Here is a 25,060-nt window from a genome sequence, read left to right as displayed (position 1 = left end):
GGTTGGTTGGTGTTGGGGACAAGTTTTTTTCATTTAGTTTGTCCTGATTTTTCTGGTAGGGGACCTGTCTTCCAACCACCAGAGTCCAGCCTCTTGCTGTTCTTTAATTGGTATTTACTTACAGCCTGTTCTGCCTTTTATTAACTTTTAAAATTCAGCAGATAAAATCTAATCTCCATAATGCTAGGTACTAGATAAGGTCAGGGATGAATAAACCTTCCTCTAAGGAACTTAAGAGTGTCCAGGAGAGACAAGTAAAGAGGCCATTTGGACCCAAAAGAGGGACATGAAATTGACCCTAGGGGACCAGGAAAGGCTCCCTGGAGGACTGGACTTGGAAAATTTGAAATATCCCATAAATGGACTTAAATACACTGCTGGTTTCTCACATTAGAATGGCCTATGACAGGCTCGCAGCCCAGTACCCCCCAAAAAGAGACAGTAGAAAGGGGCAGAGGCAAGAAGTCATGAAGACAGAAGTTGGACCTGCTGAGTAAGACCACCCCTGCACGCTTACCCTTCTGCCCAACTCTTCTCCTGGAGCCCACCTCTCAGAGAGTTGAAGAGATACCACTCCCCGCCGCTCCCAAGAAGACTTGCTGGGACCCAGGCAGCTGCTTATCCGCATGGGATCCTATCAGTGTCTTCCACGGGTGCCATGATGTGATTGGGAGACTGGGAAATTGCTATGGAAGTGGGTCTGAGAGAAAGGCCCCTTCTCTGGCTCTCCTTTCAAGGCAGGCCCCTCCTCATGGTTGTTCTCCCTTACCCCTCCCATCTTTGCCCCTAGAAACCTTGTTTTTAACTCTTTAGTAACCATGAGAAACTTTACCAGGCTTGAGTCTCAGATCGAACTTAGAGAAGACTCCAGTCTCTAATCATGGTGGACACATGAAAATAGGATAGGGCAGCCTTTCGGGATTCCCCTGTGTGCCCTGCCCACAGATGAACTCCCTTGTGCATGCCTGAGCTGAAGCTTCTCATGCCCCTCACCTCTCTTACTCTGCTGCATCTGGGGCTCAGGCAGAGGTGTTCCTGTATAGAAACACCTGTATATCTCTCAGGGTTCTTCCAGAAAGTTCCTGGCTCCAGGGGCTTTCTGTCTATGTAGCTGCCCCAACTCCCCACACAAGGAGTTAGGCTTGCTGACGCTTAATGCCCCCAGAGGAGAAACTGAAGGGTCCTTAGCTACAATTTCAGTAACTGGTCGTCTCTCCAACCCTAGCGCCACTAACCTACTCCTGCACTTATATCTCAGTGCCCCAAACACAGTATTCTTGTGACTTCCTCATAGCCGTAAATAGTTTCCCTTCATTTTTGTTGTATCATTAAGCCAACGTAAATCCCAAGCACAGTAGCCCTAGGAGGATGTTCTCTTCCTATCTGACATATAACAAAATTGAGATTTTTTCTTTTCTTTTTTCTTTCTTTCTTTTTTTTTTTTTGGTGGGTTTGGGCACCTTGGGCAACGTAAAATAGAATAACTGAAATAAGTAAACAAAGTCTCCAAAATCCTTTTCATTTTCTTCACCAGAAATCCCAGTTTTTGTTGTTCATTAGATCGCAGTCCCCTCCCCCCACCCCCACGGTGTGCCCTGCACCAAACTTGACCTTACACATCAGATGGGGAACTAGGCTCGGTTGTTACAAATCGCTTCCCCTCTCCCCAGTTTTTGGCACTTTATTTTTTAACAAAGGCTACTTATCATTTAAAGGTCTCCTAAGACCAGTTAATTCAATACAGTTCCTTCACCAGACGTTTAGACCATATGTGGCGTTGTCCTCCCCGCGGAGGCCCGTCCGATAGTGTTGAGGGACATGCCTAGAGTGTCGGGAAAACCCAGACCCGGAAGAGCCAGGAGGCAGCTACTTCCCTGCCCTCATTTCAGCGTGAAGGAAACTTCTCTTCAGGTAGCGAAGAACTCTTCTCAGAGATGTCACATAGAGGCATTAAGAGCAGCGCCAGGACCGGGAGCTCGTGACTCTTGTTCCTGGAATGGCCCAGCCGAGCCTCGGCCACTGCACCCGCTCTTGGGTGGGTGAGAGAGAGAGAGAAGGAAGAGAGAGAGAAACAACCAGGGCATTAAAAAGTGGTGTCGTGTCTTGGTGGCGGGGGGTTGCTGTTTCCGAGTGGAGCCACAGACCGCCATCCCTGTTTTGCTCTTCTGAGATTGCCCCGAGTGGGACACTCTGCTGATTTCTCCTTGGGTCTTGCTTGCGAACCTGGCAGAAGCCACATGGCCCATTGTTTCTGGTTCTTTGCAGGTGGAAGGGCTGGTTTCGGCGTTTGCGTACTAAGAATTCTAGCTTTCTGCTTCAGCGCTCCTTGTGGCCCTGGAGCTCTGCCCTATTAGCACCGCTTTTTGGCAGAAAAGCAATACTTTATCAGCCAGTAGGAACAGATATTTCTGTTCTACAAATGAGCCCAGATTTATAGACTCAGAGTTCAAAGAAACGAGATGAGAGCTCACCGACCAGAGCTGGGTCTGCAGTGAGGGAAGGAGCACCGCAGGACTGGTTAATCACAGGAGCCGCTGGGGAAGGCACTCATTTAGATTTTCCTTTGTGCTCTCAGGGGTGCTGGTCCTCTCCTTGACGACAGTGAGGCTCAGCACCTGTGCAGTCTCCCGGCTGGGAAGTAGGGGCACTGGGGGGAGTGGGGGCACTGGGGCTCCAGGAGTCACAGCATCTTCAGGGCAGTGCTGTGCCTCGTATGCACCCCTGTCCTCGGTAAGGGTTTCCAGAAGCAGATGCTGAGATGGAATTGGGGGTGCGGTATATTTAGTAGGGATCAACCCCTGTGAAAGGAAGGAGGAGAAAGCAGGCTCGGGCAGGGGGCGGCTGTCAGCTGTGATGCAGGCCTGACAAAGCCTTGTCTGCCCGGAAGATCCCGGGAGTGGACCTGACCTGTGAGAGCCTTCCAGTCTTTTCCTGTAGACCCTTGACAGTCTGACCACTCACCACGGCCTGTGAGTCTCTGTCTCATCTGTGTCCCTTGTTTTTCCATTCAGTGCACTGCTCAAAGCACTACCCGTTGGGAGGCCCCCCACCCCACCCACTGTCTTTCCTGACCACCCCAAGTGAATCTGACTGTAGCTGCCATGCATTGTTGCCTCGTAACCACACACCCAGGAGGCCTATCTGTAGAGCAAGCTGGGCCTTTTCCCTTCTTCAGCTGACCAGATGGGGTTCCCTACACAACCATAGGTATGGGCTGTGGGAGGAAATCTGGGCCCAACCTGGTGGGCACCCTGGGGTCTCAAGCCTCTGGTTCTACTTCTGCTGGGCCCCATACGTGCTGCCTCCGGCTTAGAGCTGATTGTTACTGGGCCTGCTCAACCTCAGGACAGTACCCAGAGGGGCCCACCAGACACTGGGCGTCTTTCCTTGTGATAAGAGGTACAAAATGTAATGATCCGTGTTCTACTTTGGATAGGTATTAAAAGCTGTGAAAGGTCTGACACTTTATTCCCCACTGCCCTCCTGACCCTCCTTTTAAGCTAAAATGTTAGCTTATCCCAGTGACTTGGATGCTGACAGAAGTCCCAGCAAAATGAGTCGTCAGAGTGTCAACAGGGTCGCATTGGCTCCTTGAACCCCATTTCCGTGGGTTGACACAAGGGGCCTTAGAGGGATGCCTGCACTCTCGGCGCGTTACAGCACAGGAGGGAGCTCCGAGCCTGGGGACCCACTGCATTACAGCAGCCTGGGAGCAAGCCTGTTCTTTCTTTATGGACATATTACCTCATCCTTCAAGGCTGCCCACTGCAAACACAGCCTTGAGCATCGTTCCAGACAAAGAGGGGTCGGGGCCGCAGCACACACGGCAGATGTGTGGGCGGGTGAGAACTCTGTCTCTCGATAATGAGATGTCCTGGCATGTTGCTGGCCCCTGGATCTCCAAACATTCGATGGATGTGGAAGGCAGAGCCTGTGTTTCCCAAGGTCTCTGATGACTGGGGCTCCTCTCGCACCTCCGACCTGATCCACATGATGCAAAGGATGTCGTGGATCACTGTGCCGATCTGAGGGAGGTCCGGACACCGGGGAGGGCGGAAGTGTGCTTGCCGCCGGCACTGGTAAACCTGTGCCGTCCTGTGTTCCATGGAATGTGAACTGTTTCTGATCTCTTCTTTGATTGGAATAGAAACAAAATGCATTCACTAAGTCAGTGGCTGCGTATGACCAGAGGCTGTATTACTCTGTTCTAGAGAGGACGGCAGATTTGACACAGTGGCCAGGATCAGGGCTGCCTCTCTGATTGAGCTCTCCGTGGTCTGCAGTCTTCCTCCAGGATCCCTTTGGTTTCTGCAGGGGTCCGACTGGCTAGTTGAGCAGATATGATGGAGGCTGTGCCCCTGCATCCCATGGCTCCTTCGCGGTGGCGCTTAACCCCTGCCATTGCCCTGGGCACCAGTACTGTTTCTGATTTGCTGTCTTGGCCGAGGCTAGGAGTGGGACAGGCCAGGGGAGTGTCAGACCTCTGCTGGGCCTTGCGCACTCCAGGAGGTCTTACCCCAAAGTGGTGTAAGGACCTAAAGTGGTGATCACACCATCTTCCGGGTGTGTCGATCTCAGTTCCATGTCGCCGGATGGGTCTGCAGACTCAGTGGGGGGATGTGCTGTAAGCCAGACCTTGGCCAGGACTCTCTGTCTAGTACCTGGCCCCCAACGTGCCCCACGTTCAACAATGGGGGGATGTGATGCCACTTCAGGGCTGTGGGAATTAGTGTCCATGCAGGGAAGGGGCTCTCTGCAGCTGATACCCGCCCTGAATGAGCTGACAGCTGGAGCTTGCGTGTCAACTGTGCCCCACGGCTGGGCAGCCGGGTCTTCTGGAAAGGGAGCCGTGTGCTGGTCTCCACGTCCGCTGTGTCTTCCCCCTCTATGAGACTTACTGTGTGGCTAAGATCCAGAATACTGGTCTTCAGTCTTACCTCTTCCCCCTTAGTATTAATCTTTCTTAGGTGTACCCTTTCAACATGGTAAGTAAGGGTTTGCAAGGGAGAAGCTTTGCTTCTTCTTCTTTTTTTTTTTTAATAAATACCAACTACTGTTATTTATTATCAGCAAACTTATGTAAGAAATACAGAGAGCCCCTGTTCTTAGAAATCTACCGTCCAGCTGGGGATTTAGAGCACAGTGTGTATGAAAATAAACAAGGACGTAGACTGAAAAAGCAGGTTCTCGAGTTGACTGGGTGTGAACACAGGGTCTCCCATTCAGTCTCTGTGTGCCTCAGGGTGTGGGACTCAACTTCCCTCACCCCTCATTTTCTCATCGGTGAAGGAGGGATAATAGTGGGGCGGGAGGGCCGTATCCACCTTATGGTGACCACGTGGTAAGTGCCCGCGGCTCATTTATTACGATCGTTGTTACTTACAGTAATAGTAGTGGGACTCCGTGGAATGAGTATTGTGGGCAGTGAGTTCCACCGGGCTTCCAGGGCGGGGCCGCGAGGGGCTCTGTGGTGGAGGCGGGCTTGCAGAATTACCCTTCGTTTGAATATGTGTGTTGCACCCAAGAATTGCAGTATTGGTAGATTAGAACGTTACGAATTTTTGTCCCTGTTTGCATGCCACTCACTGTCTACCATGGCCATGTCCTGTGAGGCAGAAAGAGTCCTGTTAATGATGGTGGAAACTAATGAGGCCTTCCTTTTCTTTTCCTCAGTTTTAGACTCAGATAAAATTATGTCTCGCATTGGCATGTCTGTTTTCCACTTTGTACATATGCATGTACATGTATGCTCACACAGAGACATGCAGTACGCATGGGAGGACATTGTTTTCTTTCCAGATAATGTCACGGGAATTGGGCAATGAAGAATAATAAAATGTCGTAACAGAGGTCACCAAATGAACTTCTAAAAGCTCTACTAACAGGCATTTTTGGTAAATGTCTTGGTTAGTAATAATTAATGAATCCAAGACACTGAAAAATCTATGAGTTCCTTCCTGAACTTTCAAGGAAAATTAAATTCCATTTTATGTATTTTGTGTTGTGTGTTTTATTGTATTTTAATTTTGAAAATTATTAATTTATGTACGTTAAGTGTGGTGCCCTAAAACAAGAAGTTAGGCTGTGAGTGCCCTGGCTTTCTGTGAGAGGGCGGATGGGTTACAGGGTCCACATTTGCCTGTTACCCTTACTGAGTTTGATTCAGATCTCTGAGAGGTGTGGGCAGGGATAAATATTGAAAGTGTTTTTGTTGCTTTTAATAGGGAGTTAGAAAACAGGCAGCTTTGGATTCCCAGAGCACCTAATAAAATTGGGGTGCTCTTAACTTGTTCCTGGCTGGGGTGGAGAATGTGGGGATAGCAGCTTTGCCTTCAGACGTAACGGGAGCGCCTGGGCAGCTTAGTTGGGTAAGTGTCCAACTTCTGGTCTCAGCTCAGGTCTCGATCTCTGTGAGTTTGAGCCCCGCGTCGGGCTCCATGCTGGCGTGGAGCCTACCTTGAAAACCAAAAAGGACCAAAAGAAGTTCTGAATGGGGGTATCTGAGGGTATTTCTGTCTCAACAGGTGCAGACTTAGGTCTCTGACGGCACCTGCCATTTCTGAAGTGCAGCTGTGCTTGAACGTAGCAAGCGTCTGCTGTTTTCTGTGGATGCCTTAAAGATATTTGGGTACAGGCAGCAGTTATGGAAAACTGTCAGAATTTGTCTTGGAAGGGAAAACAGGCTCTTCTTTTAGTGCCTCTGGGTTATGATTTAAGAGACAGCGCTGACTTTCCTCTGCTCTTTAGTACACCTCCAAATTTCTCATTGTTCCCTGCCGCTGTAACGCCAATGACATTGATCGATGAACTGACCACAAATGTTTATGGGTTTCCCACCCCACGTCTGATCGGCGCATGGTGATATGTGCCCTGAGCTGTGGGGAGCTTGCAGTCCCATTGGAGGTTGAAATTCTCTTCAGAGGCAGGTCAGAGAATATGAGTTCCTGATGATTTGTATACTCAGTCCTTCATGAGACTGTTGTGAGCTGAGGTCCTCTGGAAAGTAAGATTTGGTCAGATCTCCTTCTGTAACAGAAATCCTAGATTGGGTCAGGCTGAGGGCCCCAGGGGCGGAACTGCAGAGCATGGAGTTCAGGGTGAACCAGGAGACCACACCCTCTTAGAGCGTCGCTGCGATCAGTGGCCAGGTGGGCTGTATGAACAAAGAGTAGATCCAAAAGGACTAAGTCTATGGTTTTGGGCCATTTTTGGAATCACAGACACTCCTTGCCCTTGGAAAATGTGTCGGATGTCCTAAACGTTTGTGGAATCGGTATACTAGAAACTATTCCATATATTAGAGATCTGGAATGCCTGCCTAGCCAGACAAGATCCTGGTCTCATGGAGATGATAGTCGGCAGTTTCAGGACCCCAGGTCAAGAACCTCAGGGTTGGTCCAAAAGAGGGAATCCAGGTGGAGGCCCCTGGACAAAACAGAGGATAGCCATCAGAGCAGAAAGTTTCCAGAGGCGTTGACTCCTTGGAGAACCAGAGTTGTTGGAGATGAGCCACCGGTATTTATTCCAAGGTATCCAGGGGCTCAGCTGTGGGAAGGGAGAGCACTGTTAAGGGCCCTGACCCATTGCAAACAAGATTGGATCCGGACTTTGAAGGAAGCAGAGCCTTTCTTAAACAGAGAGGGTATGGGGAGGAAATGTGGGGTGGGCTGGGACGGGACAGCGAGGAAGACCAGAGGCAGAGCTGGTCCTGTGGGATTAGGGGAGTCTGCTGTGCAGGTCTTGTAAGCAGGAGCGTGGGAGGCCTCTGGCTCAGGTAGTCTGAGTAGTAGGGAGTCAGCGCCAGTAGTGGGAGCCAGGTGCTGCTGGGTCAGTCACTTTGCAGGTGAAGGTGCTGCTTCCTGAGGCGGTGCTAAGTGCTAAGAGACAAGTGTATCATGCTAAAGTGGATTATGGGTCAATTGATAGGGAATCTGTGGTGTTCCTTTTCTTAGAGAGAGAGTGTGTGGGTGGGTGGGGAGGAGCAGAGCGGGAGGGAAAGGGAGAGAAATCCCACGCTGGCTCCACACTCGGTGCGGAACCTGACTCGTGGCTCAATCTCAGGACCCCAAGATCATGACCTCAGCCAAAATCAAGTCAGGTTCTCGACAAACTGAGCCATGTAGGTGCTCCGTGAGTTTGTGTTAACTCTATTTTAATTTTTGAAAAAGTATGTTTATTTGGGGGATGGGTAAGGAAAGCAAGCTGACGTTTATGAGTTCATGAGACAGTTCACTCTACCTTTGGATTTGTTCAAACATTTTCATAGTGAAAAGTTAAATTAAAAATAAGATAGCTGGTAGCAGGACAGTGTGAACATACTTAATGCCACCAAACTGCACACTTGAAAATGGTTAATGTGGTAAATTTTATGTCGTTTTTTACCATGACATGGTTAAGGTGGTAAGTTTTATGTTACGTGTATTTTACCACATTTAAAAATAACCCGTATCTAGGGTGCCTGGGTGGCTCAGTTGGTTAAGCGACTGTCTTCGGCTCAGGTCATGATCCTGGAGTCCGGGATTGAGTCCCTCATCAGGCTCCCTGCTCGGCGGGGAGTCTGCTTCTCCCTCTCCCTCTCCCCCTCGCCCCACTCATGCCCTCTCTCCCATCAACCAGTCATTCTATCCGTCTTTAAAAAAACATAATAATACGTACCTTACCTACAAAGGGGTAATATCAGACTGTGATTGGCAGCCACAGACCCACTGCCAAGACCTCTTAAGACACAGTTTTAGGGGATGAAGGGTCAAGGCAGATCCTGGGCTCCCGCTGTTGTCTGAGACGGCAGTTCTAGGCGAACTGTCGGAACGAGCGAGGCTTCCTTGCTTCGTGGCGTTGCTAAGGGAAAGCCCAGTCTGAATTAGTGAAGACTGAATAATGAGGTATTTTCAAAGTGTTACAAATGTGTGTTCTTTTCTAATTTTCGCCAGTTTATATAATTGCCATAGACCTTGGTTTCTTCGCCCACAAAATAGGGGCAGCAGTATTTACACTTCGTAGTTGTTACAAAGTTTAAATAAGGTGCTGAGTGTGAAGACTCCGAGCACCAGTCCACCTCCGGCACTTCTGTGCGCCTCTGCTAGAACTAGGCTCGTTCGCTAAGTGATGGCTTCTTTAGTGGACAGTGACAGTTGCTGCATTAACGATTCCTATGTAAACAGGCATGTCTAAGTGGCTAACGAGTATTTTCTCAATATTTACTCTGTCATTTTTTAAAATTAGAAAGTGTGAGTTATCACTGTGCTAGAGAAAATTTTGAAAAAGAGAGAAAGGGCTTATAATTTGACCACTTACGTATCGTAATTTCATTTTACTTTGTTACTGGCACATTTTTGAAAGTAACTTTCCTAGCTCGTATTTTTAAAAAAATTGTAAACCCAGAAGTCACTCATTTCGGGCTATGTCTTAATGGACGCAGACTGATCTTTCACAGTAGCTTTTTGCCACACAGGAGCTCGGCGTGTCCTCTCCTTGTGTAACTGGGAACTCTGAGGCCAAGGCGGGGACAGCTCCTGACTCAGAGCCAGGATGCAGGCCTGACTCAGTCCCCCGTATCCTGATTCCCAGTAGACTGCCTTCCCCACTGCCTCAGGAGAATCTAGATTCATGAGGTGTTCTGGAACTTGTTCCAGTGGGGAGAGGACCAATTTCACTTGTGTTTCTTCAGGACTGCCCGTAGCATTTTAATTGCTTGCCATTGTGTCAAAATATTGTCCTCCTGGCAGTTGAGATAATGTAAACAGAAAGCAAGAGAAGATAGAAAATTGATTAAATTTGCAAGAAAATAAGAATGCCTTTGAAATACCTGAAAGACTGATTTAATATCATCAGGAAAACATTTTGATCTCATGCATTGTCAGGTGTGATATTTGGGGGAAGGTAGTGATTTCTTTAAGACAGAACACATTTTCATGAAGTTTCTCGGAGTTGAACACAGCTTGTGGAGAGAGCTCAGGCTCCCGCCTGGCCCCCTTCCCACCTGTCCCCTTTGCTCCTCTCAGTAACTTGTTCCGCTGGGCTAGTTTCCGGATACACCGCATCACGTCACACTTCTGACTGACTCTCGCTCACTCCCACCGCTTTCTGCTCATTCATACATCCGTGCCTTTATTCCCTGTTCCCCAAACTTAAGGAAATTTTGGTCTCCGTGCCAGGCCTCTACTCATACGCCTCATAGGAGGGAAAAAAAAGTTAAAACCAGCAAAAGATGCACCGGTGAAAGGAAGGAGCATAACTTCTTTGGAAACTGGTGGTCAGGGAAAGTATCAGAAGGTTCCAGGAATCATTCCCTCGTGGTTTTGCCATAGCACGCTTTCAGTGCCAGGAGACGCTGGAGCGGGGCCGCGAAGTTTGGGTGAAAAGTTTGACCCAAGACTTTGCTGTTCAGCCAGGTTTTATTATACAAAAGACAGCAGTTCTTAATAAGAGGGTGGTGTGGGGGGTGGTTTAAACCTTTCTTTAAAAATCTACTGTAACAAAAATCCAGTGAGTCAAGGCGTCCATTCGTTCATTCAGCGAATATGCCTGTTACTTACCAAGCTCTGTCCTGCCACAGGGAGTCTACCCGTTTGCACTGTGGCGAGCTATTGGCGGAGACATCAGTCACTTTAAATGTATAGTGAAGGCCACACGATTGCCAGAAATAATAGTGTATCGGAAGGTAAGTGTGAAAAATCATGGGAGTATAAAAATACAGAGCAAATAGAATTAGGTTTGGGTAGGCAAGTTTTCTTATTTGGGGCGGGCAGAGAATATGTCTAAACATTGAGAAATAGAGGTTTAGGTACATAACATAAAATTAGAAAGAAAACCCCTAGAAGGACTTAAAGAAGAGAAAAAAAAAGATGCAGCACAATCCCCCCGCCCCCCAAGGCAATAGGAAAGACAGTCGTATTGTAGGAGATAAAAACACAATGTAATAATAGCTGAAAACCTCAAGTAGGATGACCAGATTTAGACCGTGTCTTGTGTTTTCAGTGAACACCAATGGAATAAATACCTTTTAAAATAAAAAGATTCACATTGTCCCCCAAAACAAAATCCTACCGTGTACCTCATTCAGGAGATGTTAGACAAAGGTAGATCCTGCGTTTCCAACCAAGAGGAAACTGGGTTTGCAGTAAATACGAGAGAAGTTGAGTTCAAGGTGCGTAGTGTAAATGGCTGAGCATGGGAAGGGAAGGAAGTGCCTGGAGAAAGAGAGCAGTAGGTGGAGACCTCCTAGGAGCCCTGGACAGATCAGGGAGACAGGCAGGTGCAGGGGCGGATATCTTCTTATTCTACTTTGTACCTGAAGGTATCACCTCCTCTGAGAGGCCTGAGGTCGCTCCCTAGTCTCGTGCTGTCAGACCCCCTTTCTGTGGTCTGTGTAGTGCTCTGCACTCTTCACTGGTGCATGACCTTGGTTTGTTGTTGTTGTTGTTTTGATTATTTGCCAAGAATGTCTGCAAGAATGAGAGACTCTGTTTGTCTTGTTTACTGCTGTAGCCCCAGTGGCCAGGACAGTGCCTGGCAGACGAGTCATTCTTAATTTAACAAACAGCCACCGTTCTCAGTGCTCAGGATATTTCCGTGAACAAAACAAAGCCCCTGCCCTTGTGACGCTTGCATTCTGGCGGCGCGTGAGCTGTGGACGACCAGCGTAACAGATGAGAAGCCAAGAGCACGTTAGAGGGGATGGGCGCTGCGGGCGGGGAGTGGAGCAGGATAGGAAGGGCGAGGGGAGGTGGGTTCCCATTTTTAAAAGAATGGTGAGAGGAGACTTAGTTTGAGATGGGGACATTTGAGAAATGTGACAGGGCAAAGGTTAGCCATGGAGGTCGCTGGGGAATATGTGTTCCAGGCAGAGGAACACAGAAGAAGGGAGAGCATTGCCCTTGGGTTGTGAAGACGGGCTGGGGCCTTGAACACCAAGTGAGCATGCCTGGACTTGTTCCTGACACTAGAGGTCAAAGACTGGCCCTCATCAGATACAGCTGGATCCATTGGTGCCACATGGGGAATTGAAACTGCTACGTGACCTTGAGCCAAGCCACTGATCATGGGCAGTTACGTAATAGAAACATTCATTCTTGTTTTATAAATTGTTTTGAGGGGTACAGTATGTGCTCATTTCAATTATTAAATTGTCCATTTAGAACATTTATTACCACAAATGAATTCAATTATTTCAAATATAGAAGCAAAATATTTTGTGGAATGAAAATATATGATATAATTAGACTATTAATGAAAACACTTGCATACCTCTGCGTGATCCAAAATGAAAGCCTAACAGTCTCAAAAGGATGGTGCTAAATGTTTACATTATCTGTCTCAGATGCTCGTTTTTAGATGCTAAAAATATTCATTGTTAATGACTGGAAGGCAAGTCTAGGTTTAATGTAGTAATAAACTTCCATATATTTGTCTCACACAAAAGTCAAAGCCAATTTTGTTAAGTATTCCAGGCCGGCCTTGAGCCGAGAGCCGCAGCTGGAGTAAGAGCACAGTCTTCACGGGCAGGTAGCGGTGCCGCCGTAGTGCAGGGAGAGCTTGCAGAGGGGCTGGGAAATGAGAAAGTTTGCTGGGCGGCTTGGCTCTTACTCTTCCGGGGTTGCGTCCACGTCTTAAAATCTTCCCTAAGTGTGCCGTTCTGTCAGGGCGAGTTCCCTTTTTATGAGCTAAAGCAAGTCCCAAGATCATGGCAGACTCGGGGCGAGGCGCGGCACCACACAAGGGCGTAAACAGCGGGAGAGGCTCCCCGGGTCCATCAGTGGAGTGGCTGCGCGGAAGGCCGTGTGAAGTGCCTAATGAAGGGCTCCGTGGCCACCGATGCACACGCGTACGTGTGGGCTGGGGGCGGGGGTGGTCTGAGGGTGGGAAGGTCCTTTCCCCGGATGCCTTCTTTCCTGATGAGAATCCCGTTTCTCCCCTTCCCTGTTGCTTCCTAATAACGTGGGAAGAGAACAAGTCAGTCGGTGGTCAAATTTGGTTGGATCTCTGAGGACTGTTTTGTTAGAAATCACGGTAATTCCTCACCTGGCAACGTGCCCCTCTCCCTAAGGCCCTCTTGCTCCCTGTGGCTGGTAGGAAGATGATTCTGGGCCCTCACAGCTGACCAGGGCCCTCCTTCCTCGCTTGGCAGCGGTGCTCTGTGATGCTGTCAGCGTGAGAACTTGCCTTCCTGCTCCGGCGGGTGCGGACCAGCGTTAGCCACGCAGGTGCTTGTAAATTCCGGAGTCCCAGTAATTCCCTCTCCTGGCAATAGCTGGTGAAGGCAGAACTCTCTAGCTTGCATCCGTTAGGACCGTTACTCACAAATGGCCAGAGTTTAAAATAAACAAACCGAGGGAAAAAGGAATTTTGGATCATCTGTGCTTTTTCTTATGCGTTTGACTTCTTCATTACCAGAGATGACATTTTAGTTACATTTCAGCGCGGGAGCCCAGACCCCATGGGGCTGTACGTATGTCATGTGCCAGTTTTGAGGGAGAATGTCCTCAGCCTTCACCCTGTGCAAAAATCAGAAGCATGTCATTTGTTGTAGTTGATCCAAAACAAATAGTGGCTTCCTTAAAACTTGCAACAATCGCTGTGAATGAGCAAATGTTTATACAAGGTGTGAAATTAAGTCTCATATAGTTGCAAAATGTGAGTCCTAGCCAGCATCTCTGAAATTATATTTATATATTTAGAAACAATGTCATTGGTGTTCTTTGTTGCAGTTAGGAGCCCTGCTGCTTCAAGAAATGATACCCTCCTCCAGATTTAGCTCTTGATAAAGAAAGCTGCGTTGATTTCTGGTGGAAAAATCTGTGGCTTAATCCTTGCTTTTAAAATGTAAAAATTCTGTCAAAAATTGGGGGTGACTGAAACTCTTCCTCCAGGATTTTAGTTCCTAATATGCTCCATTGAACTGTTTCTCTCACTAACAAGGAATTAAATTGTGTCTTTGCTGACTGCTGTCTACTTTGAGAGGGTCCAAATTCATTGAACTAAAGAGGCTATAGCAGTGAAGTAGTTAAAAAGCTCGATATTTCTGGTGCCTTTTTTTTTTCTTAAATGGGACTAGGCAGGCTAATGTTTCTATACAGCTTTTCCACAAAACAGTCAAAACCCATTTTAAAGAGATCACGTCCAAGAAGAGCAGAATTCACAACATGATTGAATATGGTGCACTGATTTTTAGGAACTAATTGGGAAGCCTAACTGTCTCCTGTCAGATCCTTCCTGATAAGTGAAGAGTGATGTGTTATTTTGTACCCCTTACCTCTTTGCCCTAAGGTCCCATTTGTTTTATGGAAAGACAAGGTGCAGAGACATGCATTAGCTGACTGTGGACATGAGCTGGTGCCTGCCGGTCTATTTGCAGATCTCCTGAATGCTGGAATCTTGTAATCGTTGCAACCTTCTGCTGAGTGTGGTAGTCAGTGTGGTTCAGGGTCAAAATCAGGTGTGCCGTGAATGGGAGGAAATGTTTGCCTGGTCCGGCACTTGATACTTGATGAACTGGGTGGCTGGTTCCTTTCTAAAGCGGGTTAGTGCCTAGAGCTGCTGCTTTTGTGAACGGTGGCTCCTCACTCTCCTCTCCCCTCCCCTCCACCCACTTCCCTTTCTAAAGGTCATTTGCACGTTGTAGCTCATAGATATATGTGTCTGTACGCATGTATGTCTCCATCCCTCCCCCGCAAGAAACAGCAATTTTCTTGCTCGTGATATATTTGTACTTTGTCAGTTTGCAAACCAATAAACATTTAAAGAAGCAGGTACAGTTTGAGCTGGAATTCTGAATTGGAGATTCATAAACTTTTATTATGTTTTAAATGAAAAGTGGAAATGTCAGTTTGGGCAGACCAGCTAGTTCAAGGTCTTGAGGGAAAAAGGAGACCCTATTGAATCCTGGGTGGGGAGGGGGGTGGATTCTATTAAGTATCTACCTATCCATCCATCTTTCTTCCTGGTGCCAGGTGCTATTCTATAGGGAGGTAGCATTGTCTGGTGGGAAAACCCTTTTCCGAGAGGGGATATTCCAGGTGCGTGGCTCTGCCACTGAGCAGATGTACTTCCATGGGGATGTCACACGACTTTTCTCCGAAATGGGGAGTGAGGTTAAATCAAGAGCTCCATTCATTTCTTCATTCAGCAGATACTTTATTAAGCACCTGCTAAGTGCCGGCCACTGGGCCAGGGGCGTAGTAAATGGCACTAAGCCCCAGGATTCCCTAAGTGATCTTCTTTCAGTCACAAAATTCAGGGATTTAAAAAATATTCAGTAGCAGTATTGTAATACAATAGAATACTTAGTAAGTGAGGTGACTTAGTTGGAAAAACCGAATATTTGCTCGTATATATCATATGCTTCTAATACAGAAAGAAAGATAAACACATATAGGTTAAATTTCTGAATCTGCATAAAAGAAGAGCTTACAAAGATACTCTGGGTCTTATCTGTCATAGTTCATTGGTTGGCCTGATGTTGTTCTTAAGATGATGAGACAAGAAAGAAGGTGGTAGGTCTCATGTTTGACCTAGATGTGGTGTCTGCAGCCTCTGGCCTCTGCAGACGAGCAGAGGCCAGAGGCCTCTCCAGAGAGCCAGACGATACCCAGGGGAGCTCCTGAGGCCCAAGGCCTAGGTCGGAGGGAAACAGGGAAAGGCACGTGATGCAGGTGACAGCCGTCATCTCTGCGGGGTGTCACTTGCCTGTTCCCACTTGTGCACCAGATAGCTGTAGCCAGATAAGCCAGCGTACACGAAGCTTAGGACCGGAACTCATTTCTGCGTACGATGGGCTCTTTTTTGGCATAATTTTTAAGGTTTCGTGTTGTTAAACAAAGGGCAAGGGCTGTGGGAGAAGGAGTGTAGATGACCTAGCCGTATTAAAAACAGTGATGACATTTTCTTTGCCGGAAGCTCTTTATATATGTAACGGTAAGGCCGAATGAAAGATCCCCTTTGAGATGGTTCGTCCAGGTCTGTAGTTGTTTTGACGAGTAGCAGGTTGTCTCTGCCGGTGTGAACTCCGGCGCACTATGGCACAAGGTTCTGCGTTGTGGTAGAGTGCCTGGGACAGTCTGTTAGTATTTTAACTTAATCAGCTTTAGAGTGGTTTCAGGTTCACACCAGAACAGAGGGAAAGGTATAGGGAGTTACCCCATACTCCCCTGCCTCCCCATGTACACAGTCCCCCAGCAGCCTGGCACATGTTACACTTGAAGACTCTCCACTGACCCTCGTCACCACCCAGAATCTGAACTTCATGGGCTCCCTGTTCGTGGCCTATGTGCCCTGCGTTTTGACAGGTGTCATGACATGGATGCACCGTCATCATGCAGAACAGTTTCACTGCCCTAAAATCCCCTGTGCTCTGTCCATTCTTCCCCTGTAATTCTTTTAAATGCTTTACTTTTTTAAAGTTTGCAATGGAGAACTTTAAACATCTGCAGAAGTAACAGACGGTTGTGACGAACGCGTCGTGTACCCCAGCAGCCACCAGCCTCTTACATTATTTTGAAGCAAACCTCAGACCTATCACTTTATCCTAAGTCTTTCAGTGTGTCCATGTCCATGAAGTATAAGGACCTGAAAATACGTAATCCTGAGACTGGTGCCCCACTTCGAATAAAACTAACGAGAGTTCTATAACATCAGATGTCCAGCCAGCCCTCAGAGTCCCACTGGTCTCCGTTTATTATTATTATTATTATTTTTTAAAGATTTTATTTATTTATTTGACAGACAGAGATCACAAGTATGCGGGGGGTGGGGAGCAGACTCCCTGCTGAGCAGAGAGCCCGCTGTGGGGCTCGATCCCAGGACCCCGAGATCATGACCTGAGCCTAAGGCAGAGGCTTAACCCAGTGAGCCACCCAGGCACCCCTGTTTTTTATTATTTTTAAAAACAATTTGTTTGACTTGGAATCCTAATAAAGCCCACATCTTGGTTGCTGGGCCTTTTGTGTCTTTTATTCTATAGTTCTCCCCCACAACATTTCTCTCTCTCTTTTTTTTTCTCTCTCTGTCTCTCTTTGTGTCTGTCTGTCTCTCTCTCTCTCTCTCTCTCTCTCACACACACACACACACACACACACACACACACACACTTTTGTTCCTGCTCTGACCAGGTCGTTTGTCCTTTAGAGCCCCCTAGGCTGGGTTTTTGCCGATTGCGTGGATGGAGTCCTCGTCGGGTACCATAATTGCCAGCTGGATCAAGAAGGTAGGTCAGAGTCCGGTTTGCTTTGCCTGGTGGTTTTGGCAAGGCTGTCTCATCGACAGTGATGTCTTCTTTCAGGAGGTGAAGAATGGCTCCGCGCCCCTCTCCCTGATGATGTTAGCGGTCGTTTGTGCGCAGTGTCTAGGTTCATTAGGGTGCAGAGTGGTGATGGATTAATGCTCTCGTTCTTTGTTCCTCTATTGCTTCTATAAAGAGAAACTTCCCATTATCAACTATTCGATTACCCAACAGGACAGGAGAGTAAATGCTTGATTTTGTACCATTATTTACCAATTTTCAAAACAGAGTTGGTTCTCCAGCATTCTTCAGTAATAACTAATCCACTTATTTTCTAATTATTTCAAAACTAAAGTTAAAAATTTTCTTTTTGTTAGGAGCATTCAATTTTGAGATGGCTTAGATGGTCTTTTCCATGGACCCAGAGCATCCCCAGGTTGTTAGAGAGCTGTTTGGATCTGGGTTCCAGAACCTTCCCAACAAAGATCAGTACACCGATTTCAAAGGGAGGGAAGAAGCCTTCCTCAGGGGCCAGCCGGCAGAGCACATGGGTCCGGACCACTTAGAGAGCCTGTCGCAGACTGGGTTGGATAAATCAGGTTGCCCTAACCTTGGTTTTCAGGGAGTTGGAATACTCCTTAGCAATCATCTAGACCAACTTAACTTTTACAGATGAGGAAAATGAGGCCCAGAAAGATTGCCTAAGGCTACAGCCATAGTGACAAAATGGCCCCTAGAAACCCAGTTTTCTAATGTTCGACAGTTTAGCAGTACTAATTGCCCTGGGTTCTTCTAGATTTGCCGCTTCCTAATTTGGCATAGTCTGTTGCCACTTCACGGCTCTGTGGCACAGAGCAGAGACCCCCGTCAGAGGATGTGTCACATGCAGAAGGTTCCTGCAGAAGCAACTTTGCCTGAAGTCCCAGAAACCATGACTGGAATAACGAGTGGCCTAAGGGTTACCTTCCTGACTCACGGGCTTGGCAAGGCCATCAAGAATTCTGCTCAGATTCAGCCTTATAACTGACATCAAAGTAGTGCAGCTGCTACTAGAGTCCCAATTAGTGCTTTTCCTGTTTAGATGGGGCTCCTGCAAGTCGAATCTTGAAGTAACTGTGTTGTGATCAGGGCTTGGGAGAGCAGATTTGGGGAAGGCCTCTTATAATTACAGTGTTCTTAAAGCATAATGATCCGTTTTTCAGTCTTCCCTGATTAGATAATAACATCGTAGCTTAGATGCAGAACCGGCTGAGTTTACTGCTGTGCTCATTTGTTATTTGGTTGCATGTCTTTTGGTAGTTATTTCCATAATCACTGTAAATAGTTTACATTTACAGTTTTTTTAAAAGCAAGCAAGGAAACAAATTGGTCAGAAGTTTAGTGTGTCAAAGAAGAAAAGGGACTTTGAAGATATTTCTTTGCTCACTTTCCTAGATTGCCTTGTTTTTCCCAGTAGGATTAGGTTTTTTTGAGGTTTTGTTTTTGTTTTTGTTTTTTAAGATTTTATTTATTTGAGACAGAAGGAGTGAGCTTGCAAGTGGGGTGGGGGCAGACAGAGGGAGAGGGAGAAGCAGATTCCTGACTGAGCAGAGCGCCAACTCGGGGTTTGATTCCAGGACTGAGATCATGACCTGAGCCTAAGGTAGATGCTTAACTGACTGAGCCCCCCAGCGCGCCTCCCACCCACTCCCATCCCCCTGACCCCCCCACCCCCTGCCAACAGGATTGGTTTTAAGTCATCGGCAAGGCCTCACAGTATTGGACGGTTGGATCAGTGACGGCATCCATTCCGGTTTGGTTGCAGGACTGGTCCTCAGGGACCTGGGAATAACCCCATCACTCATCTCAGTAACAAAATAACCTAATGCACCCACTGCCCAGTATCTGTTCTCATTTTCCTCTTTTTTTCTTGGCCTTTGATTTAAGAGCATAACTTATCATCAGCTGATCAGGATAATGGAGAGGATAATTGAATCTCTAGCATGAAAGCATTTTAGAGCTCGAGTGTGGTTAGATTCCGGGACAGAGGGAGAGACAAGAGGCTGGGCCCTTCCTGGGCTTTCTCAGTTTGGCCAAGTGACCTCGGGCCCACCTGACTTCAATTCACCTCAATATACTTTGCTTCTAACCATGAGAAGTTGGACCACTAGGGTTCTAACAGCTCTTTTAACTCCCCTCTATAGTACCACTTTGGTCTTCACAGAACCTCTCTCTCCTGGAGTGGACGGTCATCGTCTATACCAGTTGTTACCTCTGCCCTTGCCACCTCTGCCTTCTTGGAGGACCTGCCTACCCCACACCCCACAGCCTTCCCTCACAGACCCTGCTGAGTGGAATGGCCACCAAGTCCCCAGAGAATCAGATAAAGCTAGCCCTGAGAGAGAGAGACAGACAGACAGATGCTGGACTCCAACACCCTCAGTTCCTAAGCTGTGTCTCTTGGAGCTGGTAGCGTTTCTGTTATTCGGGTCTGTGAGAGACATTTGGGTGTCCTGCCAGTGGACTTCCTTCCCCTTTTTCCTGCATTTGGTTTTATTGGATTCCTATTCCTTACAGTTGATCCCACTGACGTCCGTATCCTCCTCATGCCCCGACATCTCTTTCTGTTTGTTGTTCTTCGTCTCGCTGGAATGAGGTGCTCATGTTTCTTTTTGCCTCTGGAGGCTGTGGACTCTCTGAGGGCAGGGACTGGATCCTGTTCATCTTTGTTCTTCGGCTCTGACGACAGTCTAGGATGTGGTAAATGTTGGTTAAATGAATGAATGGCTCTAGCTGTCTTATATTTTTTATAAATAAATTGATTAGAATCATGTAAAAAAAAAAAGAATGAATGGCTCTAGACCACAGTATTTTTTTTTTTAAACTGGACAACCGATACCCAGAGAGATGGTATTTGCTTAAACTTTATGAAGCTTGTTTTTTTAGAAGCAGAAGCTAGACCAGAATTTGGCACTTTTATCAAACTGTGCTTCTCTGTAGCATTGGTTTTAGACCACTTTCTTTTCTGTCAATTCATTCCTGAGTGTTCCAGCATGGAGCAAAACCATTCTCTGTGTTTCTGCCCATTGTCTGTTGGAGATGTTAACAGCAGTAGGGTTGACCAGCAGGAGTAAAGGAAGAGTACCATGGTCTGCGTGGTCACCAACCACAGCCCCTACATGTTCTTCGGAACACAGAGGGATAGCTATTTACAATATTAAGAATTAGGTGAACTTCTCATATTAGAGATGTAATGCAAAGCTGCCATTTATTTGGTGATAAAATTGGAGATAGATTCCTTTTAAAAAATATTGGCTCCAGGATATTATAAAAACTTACTTAAGTATTCAACAGACCTTCTCCAAATCACATATTTCAAGATAAAAAAATAAATAACAGTAACCAAAACAAGTTTTACAAGTGACTGCAAAGTAATTAAGTTTCTTTTTCTGGTGTTTTACATTGGCTTAAAGGTCAGCGTGAAAGTATAGGAGAGTTAAACTTGGAACTGATCACACAGACAGTGTCACTTGGGCTCTGTCGACCACCCACTCCCACCCAAGCTTTTCACACCTGCATCACACAGTTCTCCCTGGTACTTATGGGCTTTGCTGGTCTTAAAAAATGTGGATGCCCTTCTGAACTGATGAGAAATGGAGGAGAGATCTAGAAAACCAGCACTGAGGAAGTGGTCACAAAGGTAGCTGCTAGTGAAGGCGTAAGTGGAGGGTGCCCACTGGGACACAGTGGGGGTAGTGGGAGAGACCCCAGGGTGGAAAGAAGGTCTGGGAGCCCAAACCGGAGGAGACAGTAAGCTGTTGGCTGAGCCTAACCCTCTGTTACCCGTTGTTCTCTCCTGTGCTACACTTCTGGGCAGACAGGCACGGGAGCCCCAGGGAAGGGAGGTGCTGGATAGCCCAGAGCACACAATCAGAACTCCTAGATTCCATGTGAGCTCTGTCACTTACTGGCTGCTCCCTTCTCTGTGGGCCTGAGTTTTCTCCTTTATTGAGAGAATTAAGCTCGGCAATCTCCAAGGGCCCTTCATTCACACTGTAAAAATCTGTGTAGTTAGGTATAATCACACGTCCTGAGTGTCCAGGGTCATTAAAACCTCATCCTAGTAGTAGTGCAGGCGGTAAAGGGTGGGAATGAGGATGTGGGCTCAGTGTGACATGGAGTGGCAGGTCATTCTGAATCGGGATGTCAGTTAAGCCTGGAACCTTCCTTCACAGGTGTCAGAAAACCCAGTGTCATTTAAACAGTAGGACAACTTGTTTATCGTAAAAGTTTGTTCTGTGGTGAGTTCCAAGGCGGGGTCACTCTGGTGACTCTGGTGGTGCACTTACGTCGCGCTGTGTTTAGTCAAATCTAAGGTGTCTCCAGCTATACAATGCGCCCTCGTTTTTCATTCCACTAAGAAAGGAAAATCTGTCAGTTCAACTATGCCGGACTGTTGATTACAAAGCACATCTGATTTGACTTCAGAGATGATTAAATGTGGAGGAAAATGTATCTTAGAATCCAGGGAAATACAGTAATTCAGTAGCTCATGGATATCATCTTTCCAACTGCCATCCGCACCGTGTTGGCCTTGCCAGGCTAGCTCCTTCCTCAGCGGTCACGAGATGGCTGCAGCCCATCCAGTCATGATGGGGTCAAGGACTTAGGTGGTTCTGCCTCTTCTGGAGCCCCCATTAAGACAAAGGAAACCTTCCCCAGGAGCCCTGCAGCTGACTTTCCCACATGCCCATTGGCATCCTCGTCATTGACAAGGGGCCCAGAGTTACCCTGGTTGTGGTTAGAGTCAGACTACTTCGGGTTTACCCTCCAGATGGGGATCCATCACCTTCCAAGGGTGATACCTGTTGTAGTCAGGGTTTGATTCCCAAGGAGGAAAGAGGGAAGGCTAGGTAACTATTGAAGCAAGTATGCAGATGGGAATTTAGATTTTTTCCAGATAGAAATTGGCGACAAGAAGATGGTTTGTGATTAATGTCAGCTATCTTCTTGCTCTGAGCATGGGTGTTTGAAATTTTATTGCTATATTAAATTGTTTATGAATTCTGCTATGGTAATTACTTTCTTTACATTTCAGTGGCAAAGTACATAATCCATTTTGGAAAAATTATCAACTTTTTTAAGCCATGAAGTTTATTTCTAAATGTTTAGTGATTGATTATATTATGACAGGATACCCTTAAAATTCCTTTAAAGGGGGTTGCTAGATTAACAGTGTTTGAACGTTTCTTATCTTTCTCCCTGCATACATTTTTTGGCTTAATTTTAATTGTTTTTAAATGCTTTAAACAAAGGAAGTAGGTGTTCTCAATGTTCCTTCCTTTTTTAAAAAAGATTTTATTATTTATTTTAGAGGGAGAAAGAGCACACAAGGGCACATGTGAATGAGCAGGGGGAGGAGCAGAGGCGGAAGGAGAGAGAATCTGAAGCAGACTCAGAGCTGAGCGTGGAACGCTGTGCAGGGCTTGGTTCCCGACTGTGCGATCATGAACTGAGCCGAAACCAACACTTGGACGCTTAACCAACTGAGCTACTCGGGGGCCCCAGTGTTCCCCCTTTTTTATTTGGAATAGCGTAGCTGCTTACTCTTCTTTTTCTTCTTCTTCTTCTTCTTCTTTTTTTAAGATTTTATTTATTTATTTGTCAGAGAGAGATCACAAGCCAGCAGACAGGCAGACAGAGAGTGGGGGGAAGCAGGCTCCCCACCGAGCAGAGAGCTCGACTCGGGGCTTGATCCCAGGACCCTGGGATCATAACCTGAATCGAAGGCAGAGGCTTTAACCCACTGAGCCACCCAGGTGCTCCTTACTCTTCTTTTGTTAGAGGTCTAGGAAAATGTCAACACTGTAGCCCACCTGCTGCTTGATAAGGAAGCCCTTTGCCTGGCTTCCCCTCTCAAGCCCTCACCTGCATGCCCACAGGACCTCTTTTCTTCAGGGGCAGAGAGGTGACCCATTTCCTCCACCTTCCTCTTAAAAAGCTTTCGATGACTTAGTTATTTCCTGCTCCTCTCCCTGTAGGTTGGTGAATAATTTGTTCCTGGTTTTCTGGGCAGGACTGATGGAGCAGACTGTAGGCAGCTGGGGGTCCAGAGAGTATCTTTGTGCTATAATAGCTGTCTTTGTGGATGTCAGCCGCTGTCTTCTGGACCATGTTCCCCCAGGAGCGTTACCCCTACTTAAGGCTGTCTTCATTCAGCCCAGGGACTTGAGTGTTCAGGGGAGAAGGATGGTTAGAGTCAAAGATAACGTTCATTCATTCGTTCAGCGGATATTTACTAATAAGCCTCCTTGTCTGAGAGGCCTGGTGTCACGGGCTGTGGACCACCCACCGCAGAGGTTCTGTGGGTACATCACTTTGGACTTCAGTGTCCTGAGGAGGAGGATCTGGCTTTTAAGAAATCTGTTCCTGGAGGGGACATTTGTTCTGTGCTGCCTTGGAGGTGTTTGTGCACTTTGTCCCTCAACCACATGGGTATCTCCTTGACACTCTTTGTTTACTGCACAACGTCTCTGAAAATCGGCATTTGATACGGGAATAACAGCAACGTGACAGCTACAGCTGTCATTCTCCAGTAAATCTAAACACACTGCTTTGTGTAGAGGACTTGCTCCAGCTGGAAATCAGAATATGAAATTTGACCTCACTTCCCGTGTAGGGAGAAGGGACAGATCATTTTAGTATTCATTCCTCCAAAAGGATCTGAAATAAATATTCATTGGTTCAGACCTCTCATATTTGAAACCTTTAGGTTCATGATGGAACAAATCCAATTAGAAGACGTCTGTACTAGAACTAAGAGGGTTGGGAGGGAGACAGTAGTTACCAACATGGACAGGTTTTTGAAGGTGAGGGAGTTCAGTTGGCCTTGCAGGAAAATCTTTTCTGAGTTGCCTGCAAAGTCTGCGAGTTTATGGCCTTATTATCTGTGGGTCGGGAGTGGCCTCAGCTGGGATACATGTAAATCAGACTTCCCAGGGTGATTTAAATCTGACAGTGCTTTTGAATTTTCTTTTTAGAGATACAGGCTCCTTTGCATAGAACACCTTTTAGAGATGACCATAGAGGGCGCAGAGTTTTCTTCTTGTTTCTGGGGGAAAAGGTACGATCCCATAGATAATTAAGGCAAGACCAGCATCCAAGAGTCAATGTCTCTTTTCTTCTCCTGGCCTCCCTCCCTGCCAGTCTAGCCCAGGAGCAATATCTCCAACCCTCCCCTTCTCTCGGTCATCACTCATGTGGCTGGCGTACCCCTCGCACCTGTCTCCCTCCTTCCATTCTTGCTCCGACACACAGCAGCCAGAACAGCCTTTTCACGAAGTCACAGTCATTGTTTCTCTGATTAAACTCTCCAACGGCTTTCCAGCACACTCAGAAAATATTCCACACTCCTCCTAGTGGTCCACAAAGGCCTGTGTAATCTGGCCCCTCCCTGGTTCTACAGCCTTCTCCCCATCCACTTCCCCCGTCCTGCCCTGTTCTAGCCACAGACTCTCCCCTGTTCTGGAAATCTCCATGCTTGTTCCCGCCACATGCCTCAGCAATGTCTTTCCTTCTGCCTGCCATGCTTTCCCCTGATTCCCACCCCCCTCATTCAAGTTTCAAACATGCATCAAAGAAGAGAATAGTAGAATGAACTCCCATGGGACAGTCTCCTGCATCCTAAATCATTGTCATTTGGACATGTTTTCTGTATCCTTTTTTCTTTTCCTTTTTTCACTTTTAAATTGTTGTTGCTGCTGTAATTGTTTTTTTAAGATTTTATTTATTTCAGACAGAGAGAGCGGAGCAGGGAGGAGTCGATAGAGGCAGATGGAGAAGCAGTGCCCCACCAAGCAGGAAGCC

At 47.0% G+C, this 25,060-nt stretch overlaps 1 protein-coding gene across 3 annotated transcripts in view; it reads left to right on the top strand.

The window, feature by feature from the left end:
- MED27 (mediator complex subunit 27) overlaps positions 1-25,060 on the top strand; it is a 194,228-nt gene that overhangs the window by 78,018 nt on the left and 91,150 nt on the right. Inside the window, exon 4 of one of the 3 annotated variants that reach the window (XM_047701273.1) lies at positions 14,266-14,707. The exons of the other annotated variants lie outside the window; for them this stretch is intronic. Coding sequence (XP_047557229.1) covers positions 14,266-14,311 — 46 coding nt within the window. The 3' untranslated portion in view covers positions 14,312-14,707. Of the gene's footprint in view, positions 1-14,265; positions 14,708-25,060 lie in introns of those variants that run through there. 3 annotated transcript variants of the gene reach the window in all.

Source organism: Lutra lutra, chromosome 13 (genome assembly GCF_902655055.1).
Source record: "Lutra lutra chromosome 13, mLutLut1.2, whole genome shotgun sequence".
Classification (NCBI taxonomy): domain Eukaryota; kingdom Metazoa; phylum Chordata; class Mammalia; order Carnivora; family Mustelidae; genus Lutra; species Lutra lutra.
Note: the sequence above shows the minus strand (reverse complement) of the source record. Positions and strands in the feature narration are given on the sequence as shown.